The sequence below is a fragment of the Mesoplodon densirostris genome, chromosome 5 (genome assembly GCF_025265405.1).
Source record: "Mesoplodon densirostris isolate mMesDen1 chromosome 5, mMesDen1 primary haplotype, whole genome shotgun sequence".
NCBI classification, from domain to species: Eukaryota; Metazoa; Chordata; class Mammalia; order Artiodactyla; family Ziphiidae; genus Mesoplodon; species Mesoplodon densirostris.
In genome coordinates, this window is record NC_082665.1 from 79,916,095 (window position 1) to 79,928,954 (window position 12,860).

General features: G+C 38.1%; 1 protein-coding gene across 1 annotated transcript in view; it reads right to left on the reverse strand.

Moving 5' to 3' along the window:
- The window catches only part of PLCH1 (phospholipase C eta 1), a 236,210-nt gene that overhangs the window by 67,755 nt on the left and 155,595 nt on the right, over positions 1-12,860 (reverse strand). The window contains exons 7-8 of the mRNA XM_060099970.1: positions 4,699-4,792; positions 2,408-2,611 (exon numbers count right to left, since the gene is read on the reverse strand). Of these exons, the coding sequence (XP_059955953.1) occupies positions 2,408-2,611; positions 4,699-4,792 (298 nt within the window). The remainder of the gene's footprint in view (positions 1-2,407; positions 2,612-4,698; positions 4,793-12,860) is intronic.

Here is a 12,860-nt window from a genome sequence, read left to right on the forward strand (position 1 = left end):
CCCCACGTTTAAACTTCACTTTGTCCATCTCTGCCTTCCTGGCATCTTCCAAGTGCCTTTTCCGTAGCATTCTTCTTCTATTTAAGTATGTGGTTTACAGTTTTTAATATCCAATTTTTGATCTTTTAATTTTTTAGCTTTGAATCTCCCTGTCAGCATCCTTTGACTTAAAAGTCCATGGGGGCAATCTACCCAGTCGCTTAACCTTGACCTCAATGCCAACAGCTCCTTGCTTCACTCTAATCATGCTCACCCACCACACGCCCTGCATACAGTCATTACCTCAACTATATCCAAAATCCCACCTTGTGATAATAATTCTCTGTTCTTGTTTATGGTATGCGTGATGCTGACATTCTCCGTATTTCTGTTTCGTTGAGTCTTCTAGTCTCTTAACTTCATTTTGTGGTCCCTTCATTTCCTTTCCTAGTTCATGGACCTACTGTCACCTACTTAAGAGTTCTCACCAACATCTTGAAGATATTTTATACGACCTGGAAATCCAGAGGCTTGGATCAATTCTAGAATCTGTCTTCACTGCTCCTATACCTAGTCTGTTGGGAATGGGGTGGGGGGCAGTCTGAGCATGCAGATTTTGTAAAACAAAAAGACTGTTCTGTTAAAGACTGTTTTTGAAATTAGCTAGGCCTTCCCCAATTTATCTTGTCAACTCCTTTCTCATTATTTGCTGATCTTTTTAAGCCTCCTATCCCCCAGCCAACCTCCACCCATGCTACACTTAGTGGATGGTGTTCTCTCCTACTATCCTGAGAAAAGAGAGGGTAACAGGCATGAACCATTTTAAAATTTCTTGTCCCCTACCCCATCTAAAAACAAAATGAATGAATCCTCATTCCCTCTTCTTCCAAGTCTCAAAAGCTCCCCAGCCCTGTATCAAGTCTTCCCCGAATGCAGAAAAATGCCAAGTGACTAGCTCACAGCAGATTAGCTACCTGACCTTCCCACTGAAAGGCCACCAAAACTATATAACAAAAGACACTAATAACCTCCTAGCTGTCAAATGCAACCAGACTGGACACTTAGTCTTTATTTTACTTTTCTATTGCATGGGACATTTTTGACCATTTCATCCCTTAGGTCCAAAGTGACTGCTTTGTGTTAGTTGTCTTTGTCAGTTCCCCTTGTTCTTTCTGCTTCGAAAGGTTGGATTGCGTAAGTCCTCAGGCCTTGTTCTCTTTGCCACTCCTCTAAGTGATCTTGTCCACTGTGATGTACATTTACACATGAAGGTCTCTGTAAGTGATCTTGTACACTAACACACAGAAAACTTGGAACTGTGGAATCTTTACCTTTTCTGGATCCTTCTGTTGAGTTCACATATTGTTATTTAATTGACTGATAAAAATGTCCACGTAAATATTACAAAATCACTATAAACTCAACCGATGGAAAGCTGAACTCATTAATGCTCTTCCTCTCAGTCCCCACAGTACGTGATGGCACCATCATTCATTCCAGCTCTCCCCTTCAAGCCTTATATCCTTTACTTTGCTCACCAGGTCCTGTAAGTTTACTTCTTTAATATCCGTATAAGCATCTCTCTCACCTAGTCTAAGCTTTTATGATCTTTCCTTTGAATCATTTCAATAGCCTTCCCACCATTCTCCTTGCTCTAGTTTCACCTCCCTTCCCCGCCACAAACATACATCTTAAAGAAAAATTATCTTCCTACGCTGCTGCCCAAGCAATCTTTCTAAACTGCAAGTCTGACCATATCACTCTAGGTATTAAAACAATCCACTGGACCCTCGTTACCAAAAGCTAAAGCTGAAATTCCTTATCACAGCACTCAGAACCCTTTATCGCTGACCCAAGTCTACTTTCCCAGGCTAACTGATTTCTCATCGTATTTTACATCACCCCTCACTTTCTGTATCACCTCTCAACCACGTTTGATTCAACTGGTGGAATTCTCACACCATACTATGATTTTTACCGTCCACCCCTTCTAATGACTGTGAGCACCTTAAAGATAGAAGCCACGTCTTACATCTGTGTCCTCACCCCCAGGAACCTCCTAGAAATTTAATAAGTGTTGGTTGACTGATAGACCATGAAGTATCTTAAAAATAAATATTTATCCTGAACCATTTTTACCATTATTTAATCAAAAAGAAAAAAAACTCTTTCTAAGAAAAACTTTCACATTCATCACAATTTTTCAGCACCTGGAGGTGTGCCTCCCAAATGTTAGTACACATCTCTCTCCCTGTTTGAAGTATCAGGAGGAACCAGAGAGGATTATGAGTTAAGAATGACTTTACAGTGAGTGGGAAAATAGTTCTGATTAGCATGAGTGCATTTTTTTAGGTCTCCATTATTTACACTAGACGTGCCTGACTAAAGCATGTGTGCGCCCACACACACTCACGCTCAAAGCACGCACCTTCCACGCAGCGACAGCCCTCCTGCAGCACCCGTGCGTACATGTCCACTTTGGACTGAGACAGGAGCTGGTCCCCGGTCAGGTATGTATTGTGGGAGGAAGCGATGTAGTAGTGGCACAGGGGCTGGTCCATGTCCTGGTACACTTCTTGGTGCAGTGGGTTAAATATGTCACAAGCAGGACTACGCATGAAGTTCGTGAAGCCTTTGGAAATGAGAGAGAGTGAAGTACTATAGCTTTGAAGCATATATACTTAACCGACTCTAACAAGGACAAAAGAGATCAAAGTTTGTTCATACTGATTACCTCATTTACCTTCAGGACAGCCTTTGCAGGGAATACCGGGGCAATGGGAGATGTGATTCAGATCAAACAGACAGTGTCAAAAACTGAAATATGACTTTGGGGATTAGCAGTTTAAATATAACCTACAGAAAAACAGACTTTTTAAGAGTTTTGATTGAGGGAGGGTGGGGGCTTATTGCAAAGCTCTTCAGTGACTGCTGAACTCAAGCTATGATTATTCAGTGTGACCTAATGGGTGGCTCATGCAGCGTTCAAGCCATATTTATCCTAAGTGATACACTGATCAACAGCAACCTGACAGGTTATTAAGTTGATTTGAAAAATAGTATTGTCAGTGCCATAGCTGAGGTAACAGGTCAGAAGTTAGGCATAGCTTAAAATCAGGGTATGATTATTTGACTATGAAACTGGTTTGGCAAGATGCTACTAATGGCTAGCACATTTGAGAAATGTGAAAAAGTATTTCAAGATTATGTAGAAAACCCTATCAGTTTTTCAAAAACATAGTGCCTGGGTAGGAGAGGCCTTCATTAACATATTAACAGATATGTGAATGTCCCACAGGTACCTACATGGAATGATTATTAGGGTAAATTATTTCAAGTCTTCAAGAATCCTGTGGTAAAACTACCAGTAAATATCCTCTGAAACTCTGGAGAATTTCTTCATGCTCATCTTTATGGCCATAACTTAGAAATCAGGTTTAACTCCATCTTTTAAGGCCCCACCAAAGAAAAGATTCATTTATTGGTAAAGAAAGGTCCAAATTAGTTTATCTTCTTTGGTTGTTTTTAAAATAGCTTTAATTATATAAATATTAAATAATTTCTCTTCATTTTAATTAGCCTCTATCCCTGGAAGTAAACATACAGTATCATACCCCGTTGTCCACAATGAGCCTGTTTGGGGGAATAGGAGGCCAACAATCAAAATTGGTAAGCTAAACCATGGTATCATATGCTCTTGCAGGAAGTGGGATGCCCCAGTAGTTTTTTTATTAAGATTATCTACTCTGCCTGGGACCTATTCTCTTTTGGAGAGCAGCCTACAAATTTCTTTCCCTACATATTTTAAATACATATGACTTACAGATACATGTAGCTATATTCATGTCATATCACTTATACATAATATCCTAGGAGCTAGATTCTGAATATATAACTGGGCAAGTTACTTAATTTCTTTTTTCTTCTTTTTTTTAAATTTATTCATTCATTCATTTATTTTTGGCTGCACTGGGTGCTCATCGCTGCGTGTGGGCCCTCTCTAGTTGCAGAGAATGGGGGCCACTCCTCATTGTGGTGTGCAGGCAGCCTCTCCTGTTGTGGAGCACAGGCTCCAGGTGCGTGGGCCCCAGCAGTAGTGGCATGCGGGCTCAGTAGCCGTGGCTCAAGGGCCTAGCCGCTCCACTGCATGTGGGATCCCCTGGACCAGGGCTCCAACCCGTGACCCCTGCATTGGCAGGCAGACTCTCAACCACTGCACCACCAGGGAAGTCCCAAATTACTTAATTTCTTTAAGCCTCACTTTCCTCAATTATAAAATGAGATAGTCACATTAACAAAATTGGTGGTTCCTACAACCTCTCTACCACTACCAACTAGGGAAAACAAATTAGTTGTGAACATTTAAAAAAAAAACATGTTTACTTATTTTAGGGCCAAATTTCCCTTCATGAGATTATCTGGTTGAGACTATTTCTAAAAATTAACCATTTGAGAAAAGTTAAAATATTTCTTGGCATCTATCGTACATAGTGGCATCAAGTTGACCTGGAGTGGAAAATGCTACTGTTCTTGCAAAAGTAAGAGAAACAGCAAAATCATGGCATCTGTTTTGTAGGAAAATATGTGTGCCGTGGGTTTTATCTGAATCATCTGTAATTCCAAGGTTATCTCCCTATTTCTTTTCCTAAAAATTCTGCTAGAATGTAACTTAGCAAACTGAACTGAGAAATGAGAAATTAAGGATATTGGTTATTTTACCTTCTATGCCAAGGACATTTTTTGCCTTATTTTCTTCAGAAACTTCAAATTTTCTTATGACGTCAATACAATAGTCTGTTGTCACATTCGTCATCTAAACAAAACAGAACAATAGTACAGTACCTGCAATTTCATGAGATGTGTTCCTCTGTGCTAAAAGGGCATACTGATTTTTTTAAGCATTCGTGATACAGTGCAAAATGGTTAAATGAGCCATATTTGAGGTTACTAGTGTCATAACTACTTAACCTTTGGAAAATGATCATGATCTCAGTATTCCTTGTATCCTTCAGATTTAATCAGTGAAAACAGTCATTCAACTACTAGACAAATGTTCTCTATAAAGCAACAAGATTAATAAAACCAAGTCAATAATCAGTGCAAATGCACTGCCAAGTATCCACTCACTGTAATCTAGTAGTTATCTGCAAAAGTAATGCTTTCTACACAAACACTGAGGTTTGCTAATCAGAAACTGTATGCAAAAAGAAAATGACTCTCTACCAAAGAAGCGTATTCTAGGTAAATCCACCTATGTGTTTATAGCTACAGATCCTTCAACCGATTCATGAGAGCAGCCTGCCATGGTGACTCAAGAACAAAAAAGTTAGCAAAAGTAAATAAAAATAAAAAGGTAGGTGAGAATTCTGGAGTGAGAATGCTTGTATTCAAATCAGCTGGCTCATATTATTAGCACTGTGGTCTTAAATAAGTCACTCACCTTTTCTGTGGCTACCTTATAACGTAGTTGTGGAGATTAGATGGATTAATATTTGTAAGAAAAATGTATGGTACCAAAGAGCAGTATATGCTAATATTACTGAGTTAGTCTCAAGTTTGCTGCATGTACATTTCATGGGAAAAGCAAACACTTTGAGAATAATTTCTTTAATACTAATAAAGGATGCAATATTTTAATCAAAAATCCATTCAGCCCCACAATCTCACAATTATATTTAAATATACTAACAAGTACCAGAGAGCAGACAGCAGAAGGAAGAAGAACTAAAATCTTTCAGCCTGTGGAACGAAAACCACACTCACAGATAGACAAAATGAAAAGGCAGAGGACTATGTACCAGATGAAGGAACAAGATAAAACTGCAGAATAACAACTAAATGAAGTGGAGAAAGGTAACCTTCCGAAAAAGAATTCAGAATAATGATAGTGAAGATGATCCAGGATACTGGAAAAAGAATGCAGGCAAAGATCGAAAAGATGCAAGAAATGTTTAACAAAGACCTAGAAGAATTAAAGAACACCTAAAAGAAGTAAAGAACAAACAAATAGAGATGAACACTACAATAACTGAAATGAAAAATAGAAGGCATTTCTACTTTTTTTTTTTTTTTTGATTCTAGAAGGAATCAATAGCAGAATAACTGAGGCAGAAAACGGATAAGTGACCTGGAAGACAGAATGGTGCAATTCACTGCCACGGAAAACAATAAAGAAAAATGAATGAAAAGAAACGAAGCCAGCCTAAGAGACCTCTGGGACAACATTAAATGCACCAACATTCACATTAAAGGGGGCCCAGAAGGAGAAGAGAGAGAGAAAGAACCTAGAGAAAATATTTGAAATGATTATAGGTGAAAACTTCCCTAGCATGGGAAAGGAAATAGCCACCCAAGTCCAGGAAGCACAGAGAGTCCCAGGCAGGATAAACCCTGAAATAAATAAATAAATAAATAAATAAATAAATAAATAAATAAGTAAATAAATAAATGCTGAGACACATAGTAATCAAATTGACAAAAATTAAAGACAAATAAAAATTATTAAAAGCAACAAGGGGGGCTTCCCTGGTGGCAGAGTGGTTGAGAGTCCGCCTGCCAATGCAGGGGACACGGGTTCGTGTCCTGGTCCAGGAAGATCCCACATGCCACGGAGTGGCTGGGCCTGTGAGCCATGGCCGCTGAGCCTGCCCATCCAAAGCCTGTGCTCCGCAATGGGAGAGGTCACAACAGTGAGAGGCCCGTGTAGCGCAAAAAGGAAAAAAAAAAAAAGCAACAAGAGAAAAATGACAAATAACATACAAGGGAACTCCTGTAAAGTTAAGAGCTGATTTCTCAGCAGAAACTTTACAAGCCAGAAGGGAGTGGCACGACATATTTACAGTGATGAAAGGGAAGAAACTACAACCAAGATTACTCTACATGGCAAGGATCTTATTCAGATTCGATGGAGAAATCAAAAGCTTTACAGACAAGTAAAAGCTAAGAAAATTCAGCACCACCAAACCAGCTCTACAACAAATGCTAAAGGAACTTCTCTAAGTGGGAAACATAAGAGAAGAAAAGGACCTACAAAAACAAACCCAAAACAATTAAGAAAATGGCAATAGGAACATAAATATCAATAATTACCTGAAATGTGAATGGATCAAATACTCCAACCGAGACACAGGCTCGCTGAAAGGATACAAGAGCAAGACCCATATATATGTTGTCTACAAGAGACCCACTTCAGACCTAGGGACACATACAGACTGAAAGTGAGGGGATGGAAAAAGATATTCCATGCAAATGGAAATCAAAAGAAAGCTGGAGTAGCAATACTTATATCAAATAAAATAGACTTGAAAATAAAGAATGCTGCAGGAGACAGGAGGACACTACATAATGCTCAAGGGATCAATCCAAGAAGAAGATACAACGTTATAAATATATATACACCCAACATAGGAGCATCTAAATACATAATGCAAAGAGTAACAGCTATAAAAGAGGAAATCAACAGTAACAGAATAATAGTGGGGGACTTTAACACCTCACCTACACCAATGGACAGATCATCCAGACAGAAAATTAACAAGGAAACACAAGCTTTAAATGACACGAGACCAGATAGATTTAATTGATATTTATAGCACATTCCATCTGAAAACAGCAGATTACACTTTCTTCTCAAGTACACATGGAACATTCTTCAGGATATATCACATCTTGGGTCATAAATCTAGCCTCAGTAAATTTAAGAAAACTGAAATCACACCAGGCATCCTTTCCGATGACAACACTATGAGATTAGAAATCAATTACAAGGAAAAAACACAAACACACAGAGGATAAACAATACGTTACTAAATAACCAAGAGATCACTGAAGAAATCAAAGAGGAAATCAAAAAATACCTAGAGGGGCTTCCCTGGTGGTGCAGTGGTTGAGAGTGTGCCTGCCAATGCAGGGGACGCAGTTTGTGCCCCGGTCCAGGAAGATCACACGTGCCACGGAGCAGCTGGGCCCGTGAGCCATGGCTGCTGAGCCTGTGCATCCGGAGCCTGTGCTCCGCAACGGGAGAGGCCACAAGAGTGAGAGGCCCACGTACCACCACAAAAAAAAAAAAAAAAAAAAAAAAAAAAAAAACCTAGAGCAAAATTACAATGAAATCACGATGATCCAAAACCTATGGGATGCAGAAAAAGCAGTTCTAAGAGGGAAGTTTATAGCAATACAATCCTACCTCAAGAAACAAGAAAAATCTCAAACAAACAATCTAAACTTACACCTAAAGGAACTAGAGAAAGAACAAACAAAACTGAAAGTTAGAAGAAATCATACAGATCATAGCAGAAATAAATGAATTAGAAACAAAGAAAAAAATTGCAAAGATCAATAAAACTAAAAGCTGATTCTTTGAGAAGATAAACAAAATTGATAAACCTTTAGCCAGACTCGTCAAAAAATGAGGGAGAGGACTCAAATCAATAAAATTAGAAATGAAAAAGGAGAAGTTACAGTGGACACCACAGAAACACAAAGCATCCTAAGAGACTACTACAAGCAGCTCTATGCCAATAAAATGGACAACCTGAAAGAAATGCACAAGTTCTTAGAAAGGTATAACCTTCCAAGACTGAACCAGGAAGAAATAGACAATATGAACAATCCAATCACAAGTAATGAAATTGAAACTGTGATTAAAAATCTTCCAACAAACAAAAGTCCAGGACCAGATGGCTTCACAGGGGAATTCTATCAAACATATAGAGAAGAGCTAAAACCCATCCTTCTCAAACTCTTCCAAAAATCTGCAGAGGAAGGAACACTCCCAAACTCATTCCATGAGGCCACCATCACCCTGATACCAAAACCAGACAAAGATACCACAAATAAACAAAATTACCAACCAATATCACTGATGAATATAGATGCAAAAATCCTCAACAAAATACTGGCAAACTGAACCCAACAACATGTTAAAAGGATTATATACCATGATCAAGTGGGATTTATCCCAGCAATGCAAGGATTCTTCAGTATATGCAAATCAATCAATGCGACACACTATATTAATAAATTAAGAATAAAAACCATATGATCATCTCAATAGATGCAGAAAAAGCTTCTGACAATATTCAACACCAATTTATGATAAAAACTCTCCAGAAAGTGGGCAGAGAGGGAACCTACCTCAACATAATAAAGACCATATACGACAAACCCACAGCAAACATCACTCTCAATGGTTAAAAACTGAAAGCATTTCCTCTAAGATCAGGAACAAGACAAGGATGTCCACTCTCACCACTTTTATTCAACATAGTTTTGGAAGTCCTAGCCACAGCAATCAGAGAAGAAAACAAAATAAAAGGAATACAAATTGGAAAAGAAGAAGTAAAACTGTCACTGTTTGCAGATGACATGATACTATATGTAGAAAATCCTGAAGATGCAAGCAGAAAACTACTAGAGCTAATCAATGAATTTGGTAAAGTTGCAGGATACAAAATTCATGCCCAGAAATCTCTTGCATTCCTATACACTAACAACAAAAGATCAGAAAGAGAAATTAAGTAAACAATCCCATTCACCATTGCAACAAAAAGAATAAAATACCTAGGAATAAACCTGTCTAAGGAGGTAAAAGACGTATATGCAGAAAACTATAAGACACTGATGAAAGAAATTATAGATGACACAAACAGATGGAGAGATATACCATGTTCTTTGATTGGAAGAATCAATATTGTGAAAATGACTACACTACCTAAAGCCATCTACAGATTCAATGCAATCCCTATCAAATTACCAATGGCATTTTTTACAGAACTGGAACAAAAAATCTTAAAATTTGTATGGAGATACAAAGGACCCCAAATAGTCAAAGCAATTTTGTGGGAAAAAAAACGGAGCTGGAGGAATCAGACTCCCTGAATTCAGACTATTCTACAAAGCTACAGTAATCAAGACAATATAGTACTGGCACAAAAACAGAAATATATATCAGTGGAACAGGATAGAAAGCCCAGAGATAAACCCACACACATATGGACAACTAATCTATGACAAAGGAGGCAAGGATATACAATGGAGAAAAGACAGTCTTTTCAATAAGTGGTGGTGGGAAAACTGGACAGCTACATGTACAAGTATGAAATTACAACACACCCTAACACCATACACAAAAATAAACTCAAAATGGATTAAAGACCTAAATGTAAGACCGGACACTATAAAACTTTTACAGTAAAATGTAGGAAGAACACTCTTTGACATAAATTACAACACTTTTTTGAACCACTTCCTAGAGAAATGGAAATAAAAACAAAAATAAACAAATGGGACTGAATGAAACTTAAAAGCTTTTGTACAGCAAAGGAAACTATAAACAAGATGAAAAAACAACCCTCAGAATGGGAGAAAACATTTGCAAACAAATTAATGGACAAAGGATTAATTTTCAAAATATATAAACAGCTCATACAGCTCAATATTAAAAAAACAAACAACCCAATCCAAAAATGGGCAGAAGACCTAAATAGACATTTCTCCAAAGAAGACATACAGATGGCCAAGAGGCACATGAAAAGCTGCTCAACATCACTAATTATTAGAGAAATACAAATCAAAACTACAATGAGGTATCACCTCACACCAGTCAGAATGGGCATCATTGGGCTTCCCTGGTGGAGCAGTGGTTAAGAATCCGTCTGTCAATGCAGGGGACATGGGTTTGAGCCCTGGTCCGGGAAGATCCCACATGCCATAGAGTAACTAAGCCCGTGCGCCACAACTACTGAGCCTGTGCTCTAGAGCCCGCAAGCCACAACTCCTGAAGCCCACGAGCCACAACTACTGAAGCCCACGAGCCACAACTACTGAAGCCCATGCACCTAGAGCCTGCAACAAGAGAAGCCACTGCAATGAGAAGCTGGCGCACCACAACGAAGAGTAGCCCCTGCTCCCTGCAACTAGAGAAAGCCCACGTGCAGCAACAAAGACCCAACGCAGCCAAAAATAATAAATAAATAAATATTAAATAAATTAATTTAAAAAAATAGAATGGGCATCATCAGAAAATCTACAAACAATAAATGTGGAGTGGGTGTGGAGAAAAGGGAACCCTCTTGCACTGTTGGTGGGAATGTAAACTGATACAGACACTGTGGAGAACAGTATGGATGTTCCTTAAAAAACTTAAAATAGAACTACCATATGACCCAGCAATCCCAGTACTGGGCATATACCCTGAGAAAACCATAATTCAAAAAGAGTCTTGTACCACAATGTTCATTGCAGCACTATTTACAATAGCCAGGTCATGGAAGCAACCTAAATGCCCATCAAGAGATGGATGGATAAAGAAGATGTGGTACATATGTACAATGGAATGTTAGCCATAAAAAGCAATGAAACTGGGTCATTTGTCAATATGTGGATGGACCTAGAGACTGTCATACAGAGTGAAGTAAGTCAGAAAGAGAAAAACAAATATCGTATATTAATGCATATATGTGGAACTTAGATGAATGGTACAGATGAAAAGGCAGAAATAGAGACACAGATGTAGAGAACAAACATATGGACACCAAGGGGGGAAAGTGGGGGGTGGGGTGGTGGGATGAATTGGGAGATTGGGATTGACATGTATACACTGATGTGTATAAAATAGATAATAAGAATCCGCTGTATTAAAAAAATTTTTTTAATAAAATAAAAAAGATCAATCAATAAATATATATACTAATGAATAATAATAGAGGAAGCTAACTTGGGAGCCCGTATTTTATATTTTAATGATATTCTCAAAAATTACATTATCTCTTAGGTTCAATACTTATGCTTTAGTGAAATCTAATTCAAACTGTCTATTTAATAGCATTTAATTTATTGCAGGGGGAAAAAAAGCTCTGTTATGCAAACATTTTTTGCATGTTTGAAAGAGCACAGAATGCTTTTTTCCCCCTAAAACTAGCTGCAAAATGGCTAACACATTCTTTGAGTAAATTTTATAATCTTTACTCCATGCAGAGGCCTACATTACCAGACACAACCCGAAAATACCATAAATAAATGAAACCATGCTACCTGCAAGGAACTCAACTGACCTAGTCTGGCTTTAAGCAGCTCATTAATTTGTCTGCTATAAGCTAAAGAGACTTATCACGTGCAGTCTAAAAGATAAAAAATTTCTCACAAAATAGAAAGAACCAAATTGATAAAAATTGTATGTGCCATTGGAAGACTGAATTTACATTGCAGTTATTTGGTTTACGAGGCCATTTGTTCAGAGATGTTGGGGCCTTGCACTAGACTCAGGTAGTCTACCAGGAGCCCGTGAGATCTAAAAAAATTCAAGGAAACAAACAAAAAACAACCCCGGCATCCTGGGATGGAGCTAATTGCCGATGAGAACATGTTACTAGCTCAAAATACAAAGCAGAATGTGTTAACAAGAATCATCATATTTGAAAAGTATTCATTAAATTGGTGAAAATATCAGTAGGCATTCTAGGAAGCCCCAAATCTCCTGGGCACCATGTAAGAAATAATGGGAGCTAATCCAAAATTCAAGTATTAAGGATTAACTCAGTGAAATACATTAAAACCTCACAACAATGAGAATTAAAATGTAAGTCAATCTGCTCCCATCCTTCCTCCACCCCTGCTTTCATTTAATTAACTTCCCAATAGCAAAATCTTGCATTTTACACAATTGACTTTTTCGGACCTCACTTTGAAAGTTACATTGGGATTTTACTGTATGAATGAAGGTTTAACATAGTTTAATGCTCTTTATTGTTCTTTTTTCCCTTGTTTTGCTTTCTATTTGACATGGCTGATAAGATGCAACAGAAACATTTTCTCCCTGTTTCCCATGGAGTTCACTTGAAAGTCTTGTTTGCTATCAGTATCTGAGCCACTCACTGTCTCGT